Source organism: Giraffa tippelskirchi, chromosome 8 (assembly GCF_054371585.1).
Source record: "Giraffa tippelskirchi isolate mGirTip1 chromosome 8, T2T-mGirTip1v1.2.pri, whole genome shotgun sequence".
In the NCBI taxonomy this organism is placed as follows: domain Eukaryota; kingdom Metazoa; phylum Chordata; class Mammalia; order Artiodactyla; family Giraffidae; genus Giraffa; species Giraffa tippelskirchi.
The window spans coordinates 129,396,590-129,415,385 of NC_137282.1; the positions used below are offsets into that span (position 1 = coordinate 129,396,590).

General features: G+C 54.1%; 1 protein-coding gene across 2 annotated transcripts in view; it reads left to right on the forward strand.

The window, feature by feature from the left end:
• Positions 1-9,547: 9,547 nt before the first annotated feature.
• Positions 9,548-18,796, forward strand: part of GLP1R (glucagon like peptide 1 receptor) — a 37,045-nt gene continuing 27,796 nt past the window's right edge. The window contains exons 1-2 of one of the 2 annotated variants that reach the window (XM_081523224.1): positions 9,548-9,692; positions 18,096-18,192. In XM_081523224.1, coding sequence (XP_081379350.1) covers positions 9,615-9,692; positions 18,096-18,192 — 175 coding nt within the window. In that variant the 5' untranslated portion in view covers positions 9,548-9,614. The remainder of the gene's footprint in view (positions 9,693-18,095; positions 18,193-18,796) is intronic. The other variant, XM_081523225.1, reaches the window with a different exon arrangement.

Here is an 18,796-nt window from a genome sequence, read left to right on the forward strand (position 1 = left end):
GGAGGACCTCCAGAAGCCCCTCTAGCCTGACCAGCACTGCTCCAGGGACACCCAGCAGCGGGTGACATTAGCTGCAGTGACAGCTCCCCAGTGTCAGTGACTTAACATGATACACCCCAGGGTGGGCCAGCAGGAAACTCTGCCCCATGCAGTTATCCAAGGACCCAGGCTCCTTCTGTCTGGTGGGCCTTGGAGTTCTCCACTGGATCATCTGTGTCCAACTGGTTGATGGAGGCGGAGAAGGTGTGGAGAATCATGTGTGAGGTTTTCCAGGCCTATACCACTTTCTTTCATGATCCACTGGCCACATGCAACATCAAGGGAGACTGAGAAATGTGGTGGTCTCAACAATTAACAGGCCAAATTGTATTCTCCCACAAAAGATATCTTGAAGTACCAACTCTCATTACCTTAGAATGTGACCTTTGTTTGGAAACAGGGTCTTTAGAGAGGTAATCAAGTTAAAATGAGGTCATTAGGGTAGACCCTAATCCAATATGGAGAACCCACTCCAGTATTCTTGCCTGGAGGATCCCATGGACAGAGGATCTGGTGGACTACAGTCCATGGGGTCCCAAAGAGTCCCATACTACTGAAGTGACTTAGCAGGCACACACAATCCAATGACTGATGTCCTTGTACAAAAGGGAAGTTGGGACACAGGTTCAGTTCAGTTCAGTTGCTCAGTTTTGCCCTACTCTTTTGTGACCCCATGGACTGCAGTACGCCAGGCCTCCCTGTCCATCACTAACTCTCGGAGCTTACTCAAACTCATGTCCATTGAGTTGGTGATGCCATCCAACCATCTCATCCTCTGTCATCCTCTTTTCTTCCCACCTTCAATCTTTCCCAATACCGGGGTCTTTTCAGATGAATCAGTTCGCATCAGGTGGCCAAAGTATTGGAGTTTCAGCTTCAGCGTCTGTCCTTCCAATGAATATTCAGAACTGATTTCCTTTAGGATTGACTGGTTGGATCTCCTTGCTGTCTAAGGGACTCTCAAGAGTCTTCTCTACCACAGTTCAGAAGATCAATTCTTTGGTGCTCAGCTTTCTTTATAGTCCAACTCTCACATCCATACATGACTACTGGAAAAACCAAAGCATTGACTAGATGGACCTTTGTTGGCAAAGTGATGTCTTTGCTTTTTAATATGCTGTCTAGGTTGGTCATAACTTTTCTTCCAAGGAGCAAGCATCTTTTAATTTCATGGCTGTAGTCACCATCTGCAGTGATTTTGGAGCCCCCCAAAAATTAGTCTGTCACTGTTTCCATTGTTTCCCCATCTATTTGCCATGAAGTGATGGGACCAGATGCCATGATCTTAGTTTTCTGAACATTGAGTTTTAAGCCAACTTTTCACTCTTCTCTTTCACTTTCATTAAGAGGCTCTTTAGTTCTTCTTCGCTTTCTGCCATAAGTCTGGCGTCATCTGCATTTCTGTGGTTATTGATATTTCTCCCGCAGTCTTGATTCCAGCTTGTGCTTCATCCAGTCCACCATTTCTCATGATGTACTCTGCATATAAGTTAAATAAGCAGGTAGATGCACACAGAAGACAATGTGAAGACACAGGGAGAATGCCATCTATGAACCAAGGATGCCTGAGGCTACAGAAGCTGGGAGAGAGGCCTGGACTAGATTCACCCTCTGAACTCTCAGGAGGACCCAACCCTGATAACGCCTTGATTTCTGACTTCACGCCTCCAGAACTGTGAGACAATACATCCTGTTGTGTAAGCCACCCAGTTGTGGTGCTTTATTATAGCAACCCCAGGAAACAAACACACGGCAGACCTGGGGAGCTCTCAGCCAGCGCTGCTACACAATCTTCTCATGAACGGGAAGAGGACAGATGGCTCTTAGGGCAACGCCTGCCCCCTCGCAGGTCCTACTCTCACCAAGCCCCACTCTGCACACGGGCTCTTTCCCCACCCCCGCCCTGCTTTTCTCTCACCTTCTCCCCGCTGCTGACACTATAACCCCTTCCCTGCTGGGGAGACGGAGGAAGTCCCAGAAGTCCCAGTCATTTCTAGCCGGAATCCCCAGGTGGAGAAGAGAGAGGAATTTTGCTGTTCTCACCTCTTTTATTTTTCTCTTCCTTGCTCCACAGATGCACCAACCCTGCCGGCCTCACTAAGTGAGCTCAAACCAATCCCCTGACTCTTGGGGACTCAGTTTCCCCCCATGTAAAGCGGGAGTGATGGCATTGACTTCTCTCTCAGTGAGGAGTTGGTTAGGAAACCGACGCTGTGATGCTTGGTGCCGCCTCTGCCCAAGAGAGCAATAATCACTGTAGCTCAAGAGGCTATAAATCCTCCCAGCTGACTGCCTGGAGCTTGAACAGGACCCAGCACCTGGGAAGCTTGGCTGGACTGTAGGATGGGGGCAGCGACAGGGGCACTGAGCAGGGGACAGAGCCTCTCGGGTCCAGCCAGCCTCCTCCCTCCCCTAGACCTGGGGGTTGGCCTGTAGCCATCTGGACCAGGAAGGGATGGACTGAGCTGGAGCCCCGGGCATTAGCACAGCTGGGAAGATGGAGGGCCATGGGGAACAACAGTGGTGGTGGTGTTAACGCTTCTATTTACTGAGAACTTACGAGTGCCAGGTTCTAGACAAGGGCAATGGTGATGGTCCAGCAGTCCTGCCAGGTGTGATGGTGTGGCTGTGCAGTCAGCACGAGGGGTCCGGGTGGGTTGCATCCCGGCTCTCTTGACCTATCTTGGGCTAGTTACTCCACTGTTTTGCACTTGGGAGTCCTCCTTTGTAAAACGGGGATAGAAATGATCACACTTCACAAGGCAGGTTTGCTCCCAGAAGCTCTGGGTCAGGCGGGCAGAGGGCAGGGTCTCGAGAAGAGAAGCAGGAAGTAAAGGGGTGGAGCCCTGGCCTCGTGGGCATTCCCTACCCCCACCTCATGGCACACTCCTTCCCCCACCCCATGGCACACTCCTTCCCCCACCCCATGGCACACTTCTTCACTCTGGGAGCCGCAGGCAGGCACATTCCCCTGGGTCCTGGCAGAAGACAGATTCCAGGGCCCACTCCTGTGGTCTTTGCCTCCTCCTAGCAGCAAATCTTCAGACTCTCCTGGCGACGAGTAGGGCGAGGGCAATGGTCAGCATTAAATGGATAACACTCACATGGCTCCTGGAACACTGCTCAGCTCAAGGCAAAGGCTCTGTAAATATTGGTCTTTATTATTATCCCCATTTTACAGACTGAGACCAAAGCTCAGAGATGTTCAGTGAGTGATTGAGCTGGATTTCAACCCAGAACTGATAGAGCCTAAGATCTGTGTGTAGGTGTATGTGTGTGTGTGCGTGATGAGCGTGCACATGTATTTATTCTAAACAGGGATACAGTCTTGAGCTTTGGAAAATAAACAAGCTTCTTAGGAACTTGAAGTTCGGAAGGAACCTGAACTGTACAGACAAGAGACATTTGTCCTCCTTAGCAGTGCTTTCTTCTCTCCCACCCCACCCCCATTTTTCCCTCTGCTTCCCCCTCCCTCCTCACCTTCCCCTAAGAGAAAGACTCAGTTCCTCCCACTGGCCAGGTCTCCCACTGAGAGGGTCCCCCTCAATGAGGGACAGAGGAGGTGGGGGCCTGCTCTGGGCTCTGTCTCCTTAGGTCGAGGGCCTTACAGCATCTTTTCCTCAGCTGCCCAGATCAGTCGCTCCCATTCCCATTTCTGAAGATGATCTGAAAACCAAGTTCTCTTAGTGGAAGCCTCACTTTAGGCCACAGGAGTAGCTTTGGGTGTGGGGGTAAAGAGCTGGATCCAGAGCTCTGGGCTGGGGAGGCAGGAGCCACAGGAGAGATGCTCCCAGGACAGGCTGGCAGAGCTGGAGCCTGTCTCCTCTCCTTTACCAGCCTTGGGGGTGGGCGGGCCCAGAATGAACACCCATGTTGCTCTCTGAGCAGCTCATTTGTCATCCCTGAGCCTCAGTCTCCTCATCCATAAAATGGGCGTAATAGTACTTGCTCATCAGACTTGAGGCACACTAAGGGCACGCTAAGTGTTCAGCAGCACCTGATCTGGAGTGGGGACTCAACACCAGGCAGCTGTTGTTTCTGTTCGTGATTAGTGTTAGTCTGTGCTGTCACTCAGTCATGTCTGACTCTTTGCAACCCCAAGGACTGTAGCCCACCAGGCTCCTCTGTCCGTGGGGATTCTCCAGGCAAGAATACTGGAGTGGGTTCCCTTGCCCTCCTCCAGGGGGTCGTTCCGACCCAGGGATCAAACCCAGGTCTCCTGCATTGCAGGCGGATTCTTTACCATCTGAGCCACCAGGGAAGCCCTAGTGTTTGCCTAGGGAGCAGTATTCCATCCCTTCGAGTCCTTGTTCTTAGAGAGTGCATCCTGCCTTATGTTCTAGTGGGGCTTGTCTTAGTCCATTTGGGCTGCTACGACGAAGTGTCATAGACACCATGGCTTATAAACAACAAATGACTCTGGAGGCTAGAAGCCCAAGATCATGGCACTTGGTGGATTTGGTCTCTGGAGAGCCTACTTCCTGGTTTCATAGATGACCATTTTCACCACCCTCACAGGGTGGAAGGGGGAGGGAGTCCTCTGGGGTCATGCCATTTATGACAGCTCTGCTATCACGACCCAATTACCCCCCAAAGGCCCCACCTCTAAATATCGTCACCTATGGGGTTAAGATTTCAACATGTTAACCTGCGGGAACACAGACATTCAGACCATAGCAGAATCTGAGCTGGGGTGTCCTGATAATGAGAAGTGGGCTGTCAAACCACCCCCTCCAGTACATCATCTGTCCTCTCCTCCAGCACATCCGTCTTAAGATATGTTTTCCAGGACCTAATATGTACTGGACAATTGCAATAAACATTATTGTGTGCCTACGCTGTACCGGGGGCTGCGCTGATGCAGGACATACAGAGATGAACATGGGAACATCACATTCCTCAAGGAACTCACAATGTACTGAGGGAAAGTCAGAAGGAGGACATGACAGAACACGGTAAGTGCTTCAATACATTTCATGTGTTACTTTATTTTTTTAAATATTCATTTTGTATTTATCTGGCTGTACCAGGTCTTATTTTCAGCATGTGAGATTTTAGTTGCAGTAGGCAAACTCTTAGTTGTGGCATGTGAGAGCTGGTTCCCTGACCAGAGATCAAACCCAGGCCTCCTGCATTGGGAGGGCGGAGTCTTAGCCACTGGACCACCAGGGAAGTCCCATTATGTATTTCAAACCAGAGTCACTGAGCACCTAGAATGCCAGAAGCACTGTGCTGGGTGCTGTGGCTGTAGAGATGAGTGAAACAAGACCCCTGCCCTCCAGGGGCTCAGAGACCATGGGGAAACTGAGAAATTAGCCAGCAGTAGTCAAGAGGGTTCCCATGTGCTCAGAGGGCCTCAGTAAGCACAAGGGACTGGGCCCCAGAGGAACTGGGGAGATCATGGAAAGCTTTGTAGTGGGGGTGAGACCTTCATGAGGCTCTAAGGGTGAGCAGAAGTTGGTGAATCCTGGAGGACAACCATGTTTAGAGGAGCCTTCCAAGGCTCCTGCTGCCAGTGAGAGTACCTTTGCTGTCTCGAAGCAGTGTTGAGGGGCAGAGGGGAGGGGAGGTTTCCCAGAGGGGCTGCCTGAGCTGGGTCCTGAAGCATGAGTAGGAGCTCAGGCAGGCGAGGTGGGGGAGGACACTTCAGACAGAGGGGACTGCCTGTTTGAAAGTGCAGAGGTCCAGCTGGGAGGTGAGCTGGGGCAATCTAGGAGGCTTTCTTAGATGCTAACAAATTTGGAGGACTTGGTCCTGTGTGATGGGGAACCAATGGATGGGCTCAGGGACGAGGTCAGATAAGGGTATGAGAAAGCTCATCCTCTAGGAGACTGGATAAGAAAGGAGGGAGAGAGTTAAGTTGCTTTAAAAAAAAATTGTGGGAGGAGTAATCAGACTGTGACCTACTCTGAAATTAACTTACAAGTTAAGGAGACTAATTTTCCCCATGTCCAATACAGAGCCTTCTAGAATCTGCAAGGAAGCGCTAGAGCTCAGCACACAGAAACAGCTCCTGGAGGGGAGGGAGGGGTCTGCCAATGCTGAGCACTCAGACCCAGTGCTGAAATCCAGCATGCTGGCCCTCCTGGAGTCTCTCGGTCTAATGAGGAGACAGAATCCAGGGTGGTGTTAATACATGCTGAGACCAGAGGTAGCATCAGAATCAGAGCAGACTCAGAGGTTCTGGACCCCCACTGTTCAAAGGAGAGTCATCTTCCACCCAAATACCTCTGGTCTCAGGGGGCCAGTCCCCACCTCTGGCTGCTCTCATCTGCCCACTGTCTTCAGCCGGGTTTGCCCAGCATGAATTTAAGAATTTAAATAAGGATTTTTACTCCAGTATTCTTGCCCAGAGAATCCCATGGATAGAGGGGCCTGGCAGGCTACAGTCCATAGGGTCGAAAAGAGTCGAACACGACTGAGTGACTGAGCACCCCACCAGTGTGTTAGTCACTCAGCTGTGTCCAACTCTTTGTGACTGTAGCCCGCCAGGCTTCTCTGTTCTTGGGATTCTCCAGGCAAAAATACTGGAGTGGCTTGCCATCCCCTTCTTCAGGGGATCTTCCCAACCCAGGGATTGAACCTTGGTCTCCTGCATTGCAGGCAGATTCTTTACCGACTAAGCCACCAGGGAAGCCCTCCACCTAGTTTATTTTTATTTAGGAGGTGCCCTCAGGAAGCACTAGTCCCCTACTGGTGGAAGGTGAGACAGACCAGGAAGTGAGTGTTTTATTGAGCACCTGAGTGACCACTCTGGGAAGCTGCAGCTCCATTGCCCTGGGACCTCTGGGAGACTGCAGTACACTCTGAATTGTTGAATCCAAGGGGTGAGACACTGAGGCATTTATCCCTCCACTGCTACCCATCCATGCTTGGGTTCCTAAGGGTGCCTACCATGCACTGACTGAACACAAAGCTCTCTTCCCAGCCAGAGAAATTCCAACCCTCCCTCTCCCCCACCGCCCCCCACCCCCACCTCATCCCAGCAGAGAGAAAATGGTCTTTCAAGTACTGAGAGCAGGACTTCAACAGCATCTGCTTATCACAGGGGTGCCGATCACCATTGCAATTGTAATATAAATGGCTCCAATAATTACTTGCTTAATGTCTCCCTCCTGCACTAGAATATAATCCCTCTGAGGATGCAGACTGCATCACCACTTTATGCCCAGGACCCAGTTCAGTGTGTGGCTCAAGGCAGATGTTCAACTGATATTTATTGAGTGTAAATTGAAGGTTGATAAGTTCATGGTAAAGGCTCAGTGCTGCCTGGATACTTTCTCTAGCCCTTTTCTTCTCTTCTCTTTTCTTGTCCCCAGCCCCCAGCCCTGATATAGCAAAGCCTGCAAGTTATTTGCCTATCTATCTAGCCTTCTAAAGTAATAAAAACTGTAATATTTAACCTTGCCAGTAACAGTTTGGAAAAAGGGTACTCCCCCAGCCTCCTTCAAGGCTAAGTGTGCCTCTGTGTCTGAGTGCTCACCAAGGCGTGTGGAGCTGATGACTGCCTCTTTCAGGATATGTCCTCACCGGTGGAGGTGCACCCATTTTCCCTTACCTCCTTCCTGCTGCCTGGAATTTGAATACCATGGCTGGAGCAGGAGCAGCCACCTTAGATTATTAGGTAGAAGCCTTGAACCATGAGAATGGTGGAAACTGAAAGAGCTGGACTCCCTGATGGTCAAGGAGCCTTTGCCCCAGCCCTGGGCTGAACCTCTGACCTTGCATCACATAACAGAGTCCTTGGTTATGCCACTGTTATTAGGGGTTTTCTGTCACTTACAGCTGAACAAGCTAATTCTAAGTGGCACATAAGGTGATTGTTAAACTGACTTCTTGGTAGTGTGTGCATAGTCGCTCAGTCGTTTCTAACTCTTTTATAACCCCGTGGACTGTAGCCCACCAGGATTCTCTGTCTAAGGCATTCTCCAGGCAAGAATAATGGAGTGGATTGCCATTTCCTCCTCCAGGGGATCTTCCTGACCCAGGGATCAAACCCACATCCCCTACATCTCCTGCATGGGCAAGCAAACTCTTTACCACTGCATCACCTGGGAAGGAGGGAATAAATGACCCTCAGGTAGTGGAGGCAGAACTTGCTGGAGAGGAAGCTCTCTCTTGCTGAATGGAAGCCCCGGTTCCTCCCGCTGGAGGCCTCCTCCCAGCTCCTCCTCTTCCCTTCTCCCAGCATCTCACCTCTCTCTGGGATTTGAGATGTTCTGTTCTCTCCTGAGATGCAGCTGCTCCAACAGACTCCCTTTCCCTTTGGAATGGTCCAGACATGCTCCGAGTAGCTCCAGGATAATACTGCTGCCACCCCACTTCAAAGTTCTTTTTTTTTTTGGTTGGTGTGGGAGGGGGGCAATTGTTGTTCAGTTGCTAAGTTGTGTCCCAACTGTTTGCAATCCCATGGACTGCAGCATGCCAGGCTTCCCTGTCCTTCACCAACTCCCAGAGCTTGCTCAAACTCATGTCCATTGAGTCAGTGATGCCATCCAACCATCTCGTCCTCTGTCATCCCTTTCTTCTCCCGCCCTCAATCTTTCCCAGCCTTGGGGTCTTTTCCAATGAGTCAGTTCTTCGAATCAGGTGGCCAAAGTATTGGAGTTTCAGCATCAGCATCAGTCCTTCCAGTGAATATTCGGGGTTGATTTCCTTTAGGATTGACTGTAGGGAGGTGAGTACAATTCCCTCTTTCTTCTGGGCCTCCTCACTGTCTTTAGGGAACGTTAAAGTCAGTGCTTTCTTGGCACTGTCTCCCACAGCCTGATTGAGGGTGAATCTGGGCCCCACCAGCCCCTACTCCCAGGTCTGCACTGTGCTGGGGTGTGGGGATATAAAGGCAGGTAAAATAGAGAGTCCGCACCAAGCAGGGAGACAAAGACGCAGAAGGGCAGAGGACAGCCTTGGGCACTCGTTATCACGTGGACACAGGGGTTATAAGTGCCCAGGGACTCAGAGCAGGGCTATGCTGCGGGAGGCGGGTGGTGAACCTCTAGACCCTCCCCACCGGCAGGGCTCCATAGATCCATTCGTCATTGTCCCCTCATCCCAGGGCCGCCTTCGGGACAGAACTCAAGAAGGAGGAGAGGACTTGGGGACGGGGTAACCCCTCTGGGTGGATCTGTCTTCCAGGCCACTCGCAGCTCTTGGGGTTACACTTTCCGGAAGGGATCTGAACGGAAGGTGTGATCTTGGCCAAGTCCCGTGCGCGTCTCCTGCCTCAGTTCCCTTTGGGATACCCTGGACAGCTTGGGGACGATTTGGCTTTCCTTAGCAGAGAGATCCGGAAGGTGGTCCGGGTGCGGGATGAGGACGGCCCGGCTCCTGCGCGCCCCGAACCCGAGCGCGCCGGCCCAGAGCGCAGTGCCCGGGACCTCCCGGCAGGAGAAGGGCTGGCGGGGACGCGGGGGGCCTCGGCCGGCCGGATTGGAAAGCCAGGACCCGCCCGGCCCCTCCTGCGGGCGGGGCGGCCCCGCTCCGGCTCCTCCCCCGCGCCCGCCCGCGCGGCCGGGGCTCCGTGGCGCGCGCCGCGCCTCAGGTGGCAGCGATGGCCCAGTGCTGAGCGCCCCGCCATGGCCGGCGCCCCGGGGCCGCTCCGCCTGGCTCTGCTGCTGCTCGGGGCGGTGGGCAGGGCCGGCCCCCGCCCCCAGGTGAGACCCGCGGGCCCCGGGGCGGGGTTGGCGGCGGTGCGGGCTGCGGCGGGCCAGGCGTCCCGGACTTGAGCGAAACTCCGCGGGCGGCGGGAACCCAAGCCTCGGGAGAGAGGGGCCTAGGAGAGTGGAGTGCCCTGGGCTGGGTGGCCGAGATGGGGACTCGGACGGCGGACGGTTCCCCCAGCCCCGGCCAGGCGCCCGTCTTCCTGGCCGCCAGGGCCCCTCGGCCGGGCCACCGGCTGTCCCGCTGCCGCCCTGAGCTGACTTCTGCGCCCCGCATCTCCCCGGACCACTTTCCCAACTCCGTCTCCCCCAAACCGGTACCAGTGGCTCGGCTGCAGCCCGAGCTGCCCTCTCCCACTCTGCCCCAGACCCCTTCCCGCCGTGTCTGTACCCCAACCCGCCACCGCTCGCTATCGGAGACCCTCCGGGAAGGCAGAGAGGCCAGGGTGTGGACTCCCAGCTCCACTCTCCTCCACGAGCACCCCCGGCACAGCCTTTGACTCATAGCCCCAGGGACCCTGCGGTGGCAGCTTGCTGTCCTTCCTCCTGACCTCCCAGAGGGAACCTGAGAGCCACATCGGCTCCCCAGCCCCAAGGCAAACACGCAAAAGGCTCCCTGTTCCTCTGGAAGCAGGCAGCACCCCCCCACACACACTCATCTGACACCCCCAGTTTGCTCCCCTTGATGGCCAACAAGCACCAGAGCTCAGAGACACCTTGGCCTCCCTACGCCCTTGGAGAGCTGACCCCTGGGGACCCCTACAGCCCCTCTCTGCCTTTCCTGCCTCCAGGCTTCTGGGCTGGGGGCTGTGTCAGCCTGCCTTAGGAGAGGGGAGCTGTCCAGAGACGCTGTGAGACGCTTGAACAGAGAGGAGGTGCAGGCTTGGGTGGCCTGTCCTGTGCCAGGGGGCTGTGTTTTCCCGTGACCTCCCACTCTTACCCCTAGACCTGAAGCTTTGGGGAGGGGGCTGTACAGGCCTTGAAATTTGTCCCAGGTGGGAGGCAGGAGGAGGGGTCTTGGGTGAGAGCCGACTCCATCCCTGGTTGAGAATCAAGATGTGAACAGGTGCGTCTCCCAGCTAAGGCGCCAGCCCTTCTTCAGCCCCCATGTTTTTCCCAGACTCATTCCCTCCCTCTCCCTGTTGGCCAGCCCAACTCTTGCCCTTGCCGCACAATGGCTTCCCTGGTGTGCCTGGGATCTTTCCCGAGCCAGGACTGCAGACTGCTCTGGCTCACCTTTATCTCCTCCCCTTCCTCCCCCTCCTCCTCCTTGGGCTGGGACAGGGTCCGGGTGGGAGGCTCTGGTGCCTGGTCCCATCCTACTCCAGGCCAAGTTTGCAGATTAAGCAAAAAGGAGAGGTTGTGGAGGCTGCCTGTCTTCTCCCCAAAGTTCCTTTGCCCAGAGGAGTGGGGCTTCTTGAACCCCCTCTCTCCTGATCCCCTCATTCCTCAGCCCTTGGCTAAGGGTAAAAGCCCAATATCCTGGGGCCATATCTCTAGTCCTGGGGACACAGAGAAGGGCAGTGTGAGCGGCTCCGAGCAGAGAGGGGGAGTTTCAGGGGGTGCCCCTGCTTTGAGCCTTCCTGGCCCACGGAGGTCTGAGTGACAAGCTTGGAGGTCAGACTGCAGTAATTGCGACACAACTCATCCTGCGTGTAAGACTCTGTAAACACTGGTGAATTTTGCCTCCTGTTTTCTTTTCGTGAGATCAACAAGACTAGGTTGCTCCCTCCATGTCCCTGCTGGGGGGATAAATCTCAGAAAAGGAGGGTTCCCTGTATAAAGTGAATCCAGGAGACCAGCAACAGAGAGGAGAAAGGGGTGCAGGGCTGGGCTGGTGCCTAATACCTGCCCATCGAGGCGGGACCAAAGGGAAAACCGAGTGAGCTACCCACAGTCAGACTGGCCAGGCTGGAGGGACCGAATTGACCTCTGAAGAAGGGGACCTAGGCCACTCCATTGTTGCTGGGAAGGACCACCCCCTCCCCTATTCCTTCCCTCCCCAAGACCCCTGTGAGGGAACTGGTCTACTGAGGGCAACCCTTTGACACCGAAAATTAGAGCCAGCCAAAACTGGGTTCAAATATTCCTGACCATCGCGAACGGAACCTCAGTTTCCTCATCTGTAAAGAAGGATCACGAGCCTCGCCACATGCGAGTTCTGGAGCAGACTGAGACACTGGCATCCCACAAAGGCAGCTTTAGTCACTCAGGGGTTCTGACCCGCTTGTCCTCGGACATCTGGAAGCCTACTCCAGGGTGGTGGAAGAGGGCTGGGGGTGGGGGCCCCTCTAGTGAAGGGTGGAGGGAGTCCAGGGGACGCCACAGTCAGCGTGCAACTTCATTCTTGAGCTGGACTCCCTCCCAGACATGGACTCCGGTGGGGGTCAGAGCAGGAGATACCAAGAAACCACATCCTGCCCTCGGATGCCTGGCTCTGAGGAGAAGTAGGCTCTTCCTTAGCGGCAGGTTGCCCCTGAGTAGGTTCCTCCCTGTGTATGAGAGAGAGATGAGATAGATACACAGAAACAGAGAAGGGGACAGAGAGAGACATAAAGAGAGAGGGACGGGGGAAAGGGGTTGTATGAACCCCTGCTTCTCCTCTGCACTCACCTTCTGTGACTTCCTGCCTGTGAGTCCCTGTGTCTGAAACATCTCAGCGTGTCATTGTGTATCTGACTGTGTGTGTGATACTGCATCTATGGGAAGGGATGTGTGTGTGTGTGTATATGAGAGACCTCTTAGAGTGTGAATGGGTGCCGGTCAGTGTGTGTCCGTGTGTGGGTGAGAAATAGTGTGCTTGTGACAGAACGTGTGAATCTTTCTCTGTATCTATGTGTGTGACAGTGTGACTTGAGTGTATGTCAATCAAGAGTTCTCTGTGTGTGTACCTGACAGTCTGTGTGTTCATGCATGGGAGAGAGACTCTGAGTGTAAGCATGTGCTCCACGGCATGTGTGATAACGTGTGTGACAGTGTGTCCCTGGGCGGGGTGTGTGCATGTGAGAATGTGTCTATGGTCTTCTTTTCCTTGCCCTTCTGCTCATGCATCTGGAGTCTTTAAGGAAAAAGAGATGGGGCCAAGAGTGCAGGGACCAGTCTCAGAGGCCATCGGTGATGGCTGAGCTCTGAAAGTTGGGCAGAGAAGATGAGGCTGGGGGTCCTGCCTTGGGGAAGGCTCAGGGCCGCACCAGTTAGTAGACCACAGAGTTGTCACTGGAGCCCTCTTTTTCCTCTCCCATTTTTCCCACCTCTGTGGTCTCTCTTTCCTCCTTCCCTTCGATCAAAAAGGTTCCCGGAGAAGGAAAGACTTTGATGCCCTTATTCACACTGAGACATGAAGCTGTAAGAGGAATTCTTCAGGTTAGCAGCCAGTGTTTGGAGGTGTGCCCCCCGCCCCAGGGTGTTGGAAAGCCCCTCACCTTGAGAGCAACCACCCGCTCCGTGTCCTTCTCTCCCTGCTCTTCCTCCTTAGAACACTGCCCATTCATACAGGGCTGGATAACGCCTAAAGCTTTTCACTACTTTATCTTGCTGAAACTGTCCTGGAATTCTTAGAGAAGAGCGATGTGCCCATTTTACAGATGAGGAAATTGAGGCCCCAGAGGTTAAAATTTGTCCCATCAGTCCCACATTAACAGACAACTGGGATTTATACCCAGGACCTGTGACTCTCTGTCCAGTGCTCTCTCCTGCCCATCACTCTCCCTTCTGGCCTCTTCTTTCTCACCTCCTGCTTCCTCCTCAAACTCCAAACTCTTGAATCTGAGAGATGCCCCCTCCTTACTGTGATCTCCACCCCAGGCATTGCCCTCATTTGCCTTCACCCCCATGCAGAGAGTGCCCATAACACCTGATGAGTCCTGATTCTAAAAACTGTCAGCCTGCCCTCACCCAGACCCGTCAAGTGCCCGGATCTCCAGCCAGGTCTGCAGCCTCTGAGGGGCAGGGCCTCATCATTGCCTCCTCTCCACCACCCAGCCCACGCAGCCCCTCCTCTCCAGGCCTGGAGCAGGACCTCAGATCAAAGGGGGATGAAATGGGGCCGGCGGGGGGAAGGGGGGCCGGTGGGCAGGGCCTGGTCCCTCTTCATAGTTTCCTGCTTGCTGGAAGGCACGGAGGCTTTGCTATTGGCTACGGTTGCAGCTGGAAGATGCCACGAATTAAGCTGAATGATCCGTCTTTGGCATGAAAATATGTTTGTTTCCTCCTGCCAGGAGTTTGTTGATCCTAGAAATGAAGGAGGGGTAGGACCTTGACTCCCCGGGAAGCCTGGCTGCCCGGACCATGCTTTGCTCTCCCATCAACAGCAGAAATCCAGGAGAGCTGTTGTTGACTGAGTTTTCCACGTACTGGGGCCCTTTAGCATCAACTCACTCAATGCTCATGGGGAGGGAGGGGCTATGGTTGTTCCCAGTCTGTGCAGGTGTGAGCTCAGGCTGGAAGTTAAAACTCTTGGACAAGGTCAGAAAATCAATATATGAGAGAGCCAGGGTCAGGCCTGGCTTTGCGCCCAAAGCCAGGGCTATTCATGCATCTCTGTGTAACTATGCTCCCTTGGGCCCCTGGGCCTGGCTGCACCGAGTAACCTCAGCCTTGTTCCAGGCCAGAGCCTCCCAGCTGTCCTGGGTCCCGAGAAGATTCTCCTGAACAGCAGTCCACAGCTGTCCTCGAGTTGCTCACTGGAGCTGTAGTGTCCCCACCTCTGCCCCTTCGTTCCGGCTGGGGCCCCCTGCTGAAATGCCCACCCTCTGCCCTTGCTGGGCCCAGTCTCTCCCCACAGATCCCCTGCTTAACCCCTGCTCACAACCCCCAGAGGCCCCCCTGCCTCTTCCCCAGAACTCTCGGGTTTGCACCAAGTTCTGCCACAACCTGAGCACTGTCACCACTGCCTTCTCTGCTGTGTCCTGAAGAGCATTTGTCCCCAACCCACCCCCGAGTAGCCTGGGGATTCTCTCAGGCAGGGGCTCTGCCCTCATCTTTGTGTTCCCTGTGTCCCTCCGTCAGTCCCGCCACCCAGAGCCTGGCACAGTATTACTTCCATAAACACCAGGTGGGGAGAGGCCAGAGGTCTGGTAGTTTGTGTGTTTGACTGGGGGAAAGGTGGGGCGGAAGTGAGCAGTATTTGGAGAACTTCAACTGGTGCAGGAAGATGGCAGCGGAACCCTGTTGTCAGGAAGCCCTCTATCTGAGGGGGCGACCCAGCCCCTGTTCTCAAGGAGCCCCAGCCTGAGGGGAGACACAGCCCTGCCTCAGGGAGCCCCAGCCTGAGGGGAAACACAGCCCTGCCTCAGGGAGCCCCAGTCTGAGAGGAGACACAGCCCTGCCTCAGGGAGCCCCAGTCTGAGGGGAGACACAGCCCTGCCCTCAGGGAGCCCCAGTCTGAGGGGAGACACAGCCCTGCCCTCAGGGAGCCCCAGTCTGAGGGGAGAAACAGCCCTGCCCTCAGGGAACCCCAGTCTGGGGGAGAAACAGCCCCTCCTCAGGGAACCCCAGTCTGGGGGAGAAACAGCCCCTCCTCAGGGAGCCCCAGTCTGAGAAGAGACACAGCCCTGCCTCAGGGAGCCCCAGTCTGAGGGGAGACACAGCCCTGCCTCAGGGAGCCCCACTCTGAGGGGAGACACAGCCCTGCCCTCAGGGAGCCCCAGTCTGAGGGGAGACACAGCCCTGCCCTCAGGGAGCCCCAGTCTGAGGGGAGAAACAGCCCTGCCCTCAGGGAACCCCAGTCTGGGGGAGAAACAGCCCCTCCTCAGGGAACCCCAGTCTGGGGGAGAAACAGCCCCTCCTCAGGGAGCCCCAGTCTGAGAGGAGACACAGCCCTGCCTCAGGGAGCCCCGGTCTGAGGGGAGACACAGCCCCATCCTCAAGAAACCCCAGTCTGAGGGGAGACACAGCCCTGCCCTCAGGGAACCCCAATCTGAGGGGAGAAACAGCCCTCCTCAGGGAGCCCCAGTCTGAAGATAGTTTCTCGTCCAAAGCTCTGCTCAGAGCAAGTAACAGGGCTGCCTCTGCCTCCAAGTTCCCTGGAGGTTGGTGGCCAGCCTGGCCTTCCTGGTGTTGTCCTTACCCTTTAACCCCACTCCCCACCTCCACCCTGAGACTTCTGGCTTCCATGAGCTTCCTTGTCCTCGCTTCCTGCCCCTGACACACCTTCTGCCCCAGTTCCCAGCAGTGACCTTACTTCCCGCCTGCTTTCCTCCTGGAAAGAGAGATGGAGTGGGATTTCTTCCCAGTCTCCCTGCCCCAACCACCAGCAGCTGCCATTTTAAGGGGCAGGAGGAGAAGGAAAGCAACTCTGGGGATTTGGTCCACCAGGACTGGCTTTAGTGAAAACTGTTTGGACCCCTGAGTTGTAGCTAAAATCATGATACTGCCTTTGCTGTTGGGTTTGATTCCTTGTTCATGCGTTTGTTTGTTTGTTTATTTAACAAATACAGTTGACCTTTGCCCTCAGAAGAGGACTGTCTCTTAGGTATCTCCACTGTGGCCTCAGCACACTTACTCTAAGAGTGTGGCTGGGGCTCAAGCAAGCTTGTTTCCCCCCTTCCTATGTGGCCAGGGATGAGCCCAAGACAACCTGTGTCTTTATGGGAAGCATCTTACAAACCAGCGGTCCCCACCCTCTTTGGTACCAGGAACTGGTTTTGTGGAAGACAGTTTTACCATGGTGGGGGGATGGTTTGGGGATGATTCAAGCTTCCCAGGTGGCACTAGTGGTAAAGAACCTGCCTGCCAATGCAGGAGGTATAAGAGACTGGGGTTCAATCCCTAGGTCAGAAAGATTCCCCTGGAGGAGGGCATGGCAACCCACTCCAGGATTCTTGCCTGGAGAATCTCATGGACAGACGAACTTGTCCATAGGGTGGCAAAGAGTCGGACACGACTGAAGTGACTTAGCACACACCAGCGCGTTATATTTATTGTGCACTTTATTTTTATTATTATTACATTAACTCCACCTCAGATCATCAGGCATTAGATCTCAGAAACTGGGGATCCCTGTTACAAACCACAACTCAGCTTGAATCTGGGCAAGATTACCCAGACACCAGATCCAGTGTGCTTAGGGCACCAGCAATCAAGGATGCAAGCTCCCCAAAAGAGGCTGTTTTAATTTCAGCACAAATGCTTATTTTTGTGATTTCAAAAAGCGAAATTTTGTTTTAAATTATGTATAGGTCCTAAATTTTATCCAAGGGGCTCCCTGGTCATTTGTGTATCTGCAGCCTCTAAGTGAGGAATATTTAGAGTCTGAAGCCTGTTCAGGAAAAAATACAAATAAAAAAGAAACATAGTCCCAAGACATATGTAAAGGAAGTACACTACAGTCTCTGGGAATGGATAATTCTCTCTTGGGTGCATCTGCTTGGGTCTGTGCTAAAAGCCAGTTGTGCTGCCTTATCTGAAAGTAGAGCTTCTTATTCCCCTGCTCACAGATAGGGGGGGCCCCTCCCAATACAGGCCTGATCTCTGTGTTCTGGAACTTTTCTGACCCCTTCACCCCATGTCCTCAAGACTTCTCCTTCTCTAGTTGATAGAGCTGGGCTGATGTTTGACCCGTGTTGTTGTGCTAGAAGAAGACGGTGCAGGGTTATGTTGGCCTCCAGATAACAGGATTGCATTTTGTAGGAGGGATGCTAGAGCAGTGGTCCCCAACCTTTTTGGCACAAGGGACTGGTTTTGTGGGAAACAATTTTTCCATGGACTGGGGGTGAGGGGGATGGTTTCAGGATGATTCAGGCGTGTTACAATTACTGTGCACTTTATTTCTATTATTACATCAGGTCCACCTCGGATCACCAGGCTTTCAGTCCCGGAGGTTGGGAACCCCTGTGGTAGTGGGAAATAGTACCAAGGTCTGCAGATTGAATCCCACCACAGCCCACATCCTCCACTGTGCCAACAGTCACTGATCTGGGAGACTCCAGGTCCCAGCCTTAGCTCTGCTCCTTGGGGTGCTGTGTGACCTTGACTGAGCCCCTCTCCCACTCTAAGCCTGCGTGTCCCCTTCTAGAATAGTGGATGAAAGTGTGGGAACCTCACAGGCAGGTTGACTGGGCACTGGAAAGGAGCCCGTGGCAGTCACGAACCCCAGGGCCCTCAGGAAATCTCTGCTGGGTGGGGGCAGATGAAACCATGAATGAGACACACACGCTCTCCCCTCCCCCTCCTCCACTCACCCCTACAGCATCCTTTCAGTAGCCATGGGTTGGATACTTACTGCACCTCAAGGTATGCTCTGGGAGCCCCTCACTGTGTTGTCACCCCCTTTCAAAGATGGCCAAAGCCTGTGGGGTTTGGGGCTCTAAGGTCCCCTGGAAACCAAGTGTATGGGGGCAGAGGGTTAAAGAGACTTGAATTGGACCTGAAGGGCCCCTTTTTCTTTCTTCTCCCCAGGGTGCCACCGTGTCCCTCTCAGAAACCGTGCAGAAATGGCGAGAGTACCGACGCCAGTGCCAGCGCTTCCTGACCGAGTCCCCGCCCCCAGCCACAGGTGAGTTCAGGTGGGGCCCCCACCCAGCCAGCTCCCCAGAGCCTTCGGAGGCCCCCTCCAAAAGCTGGCTGGGCATCCCTTGCCTGGACCCACATCTGCCCTATGCCTTGGGGTGTAGCCTTGTAGCTGCTGTACCCCCCTCATCAGGGCTCCCCAGGAGCTGACACCAGGCCATTCTGTTTTGTGTCCTCAGCGCTTCCCGGCTTATGCCTGGGCTGGAGGCTCAACTCACGTACTTAGAATAATGAATGTTTAGGGGGATCATGTGGGCTGTTTTAAAGAATAGAGGATTGAAGCCAGACAGGCCTCTGTTCCTTTCCTGTGGTCCTGACCCAGTCACCTGAGGAAGTGATCTCGGGCTGGAGAGGTACCGAGGTACTGTCCCGGTCACAGGAGGTGTGGAATTTCAGAAAAGGCCATGAAGATTGTTTATTAAGCACTTACTATGCTCTGATATCTATGCTGCCTATGCTGTTTGTCCCTGCACAGCCCTGTGGGCTGGGAAATCAACCCCATTTTACAGATGAGAAAACAGAGACTTTAAGTACTTTGCTCCAAGTCCCACTGCTGCTAGGTGGTGCCTGTTGAGTGGGAATGTGCTAGG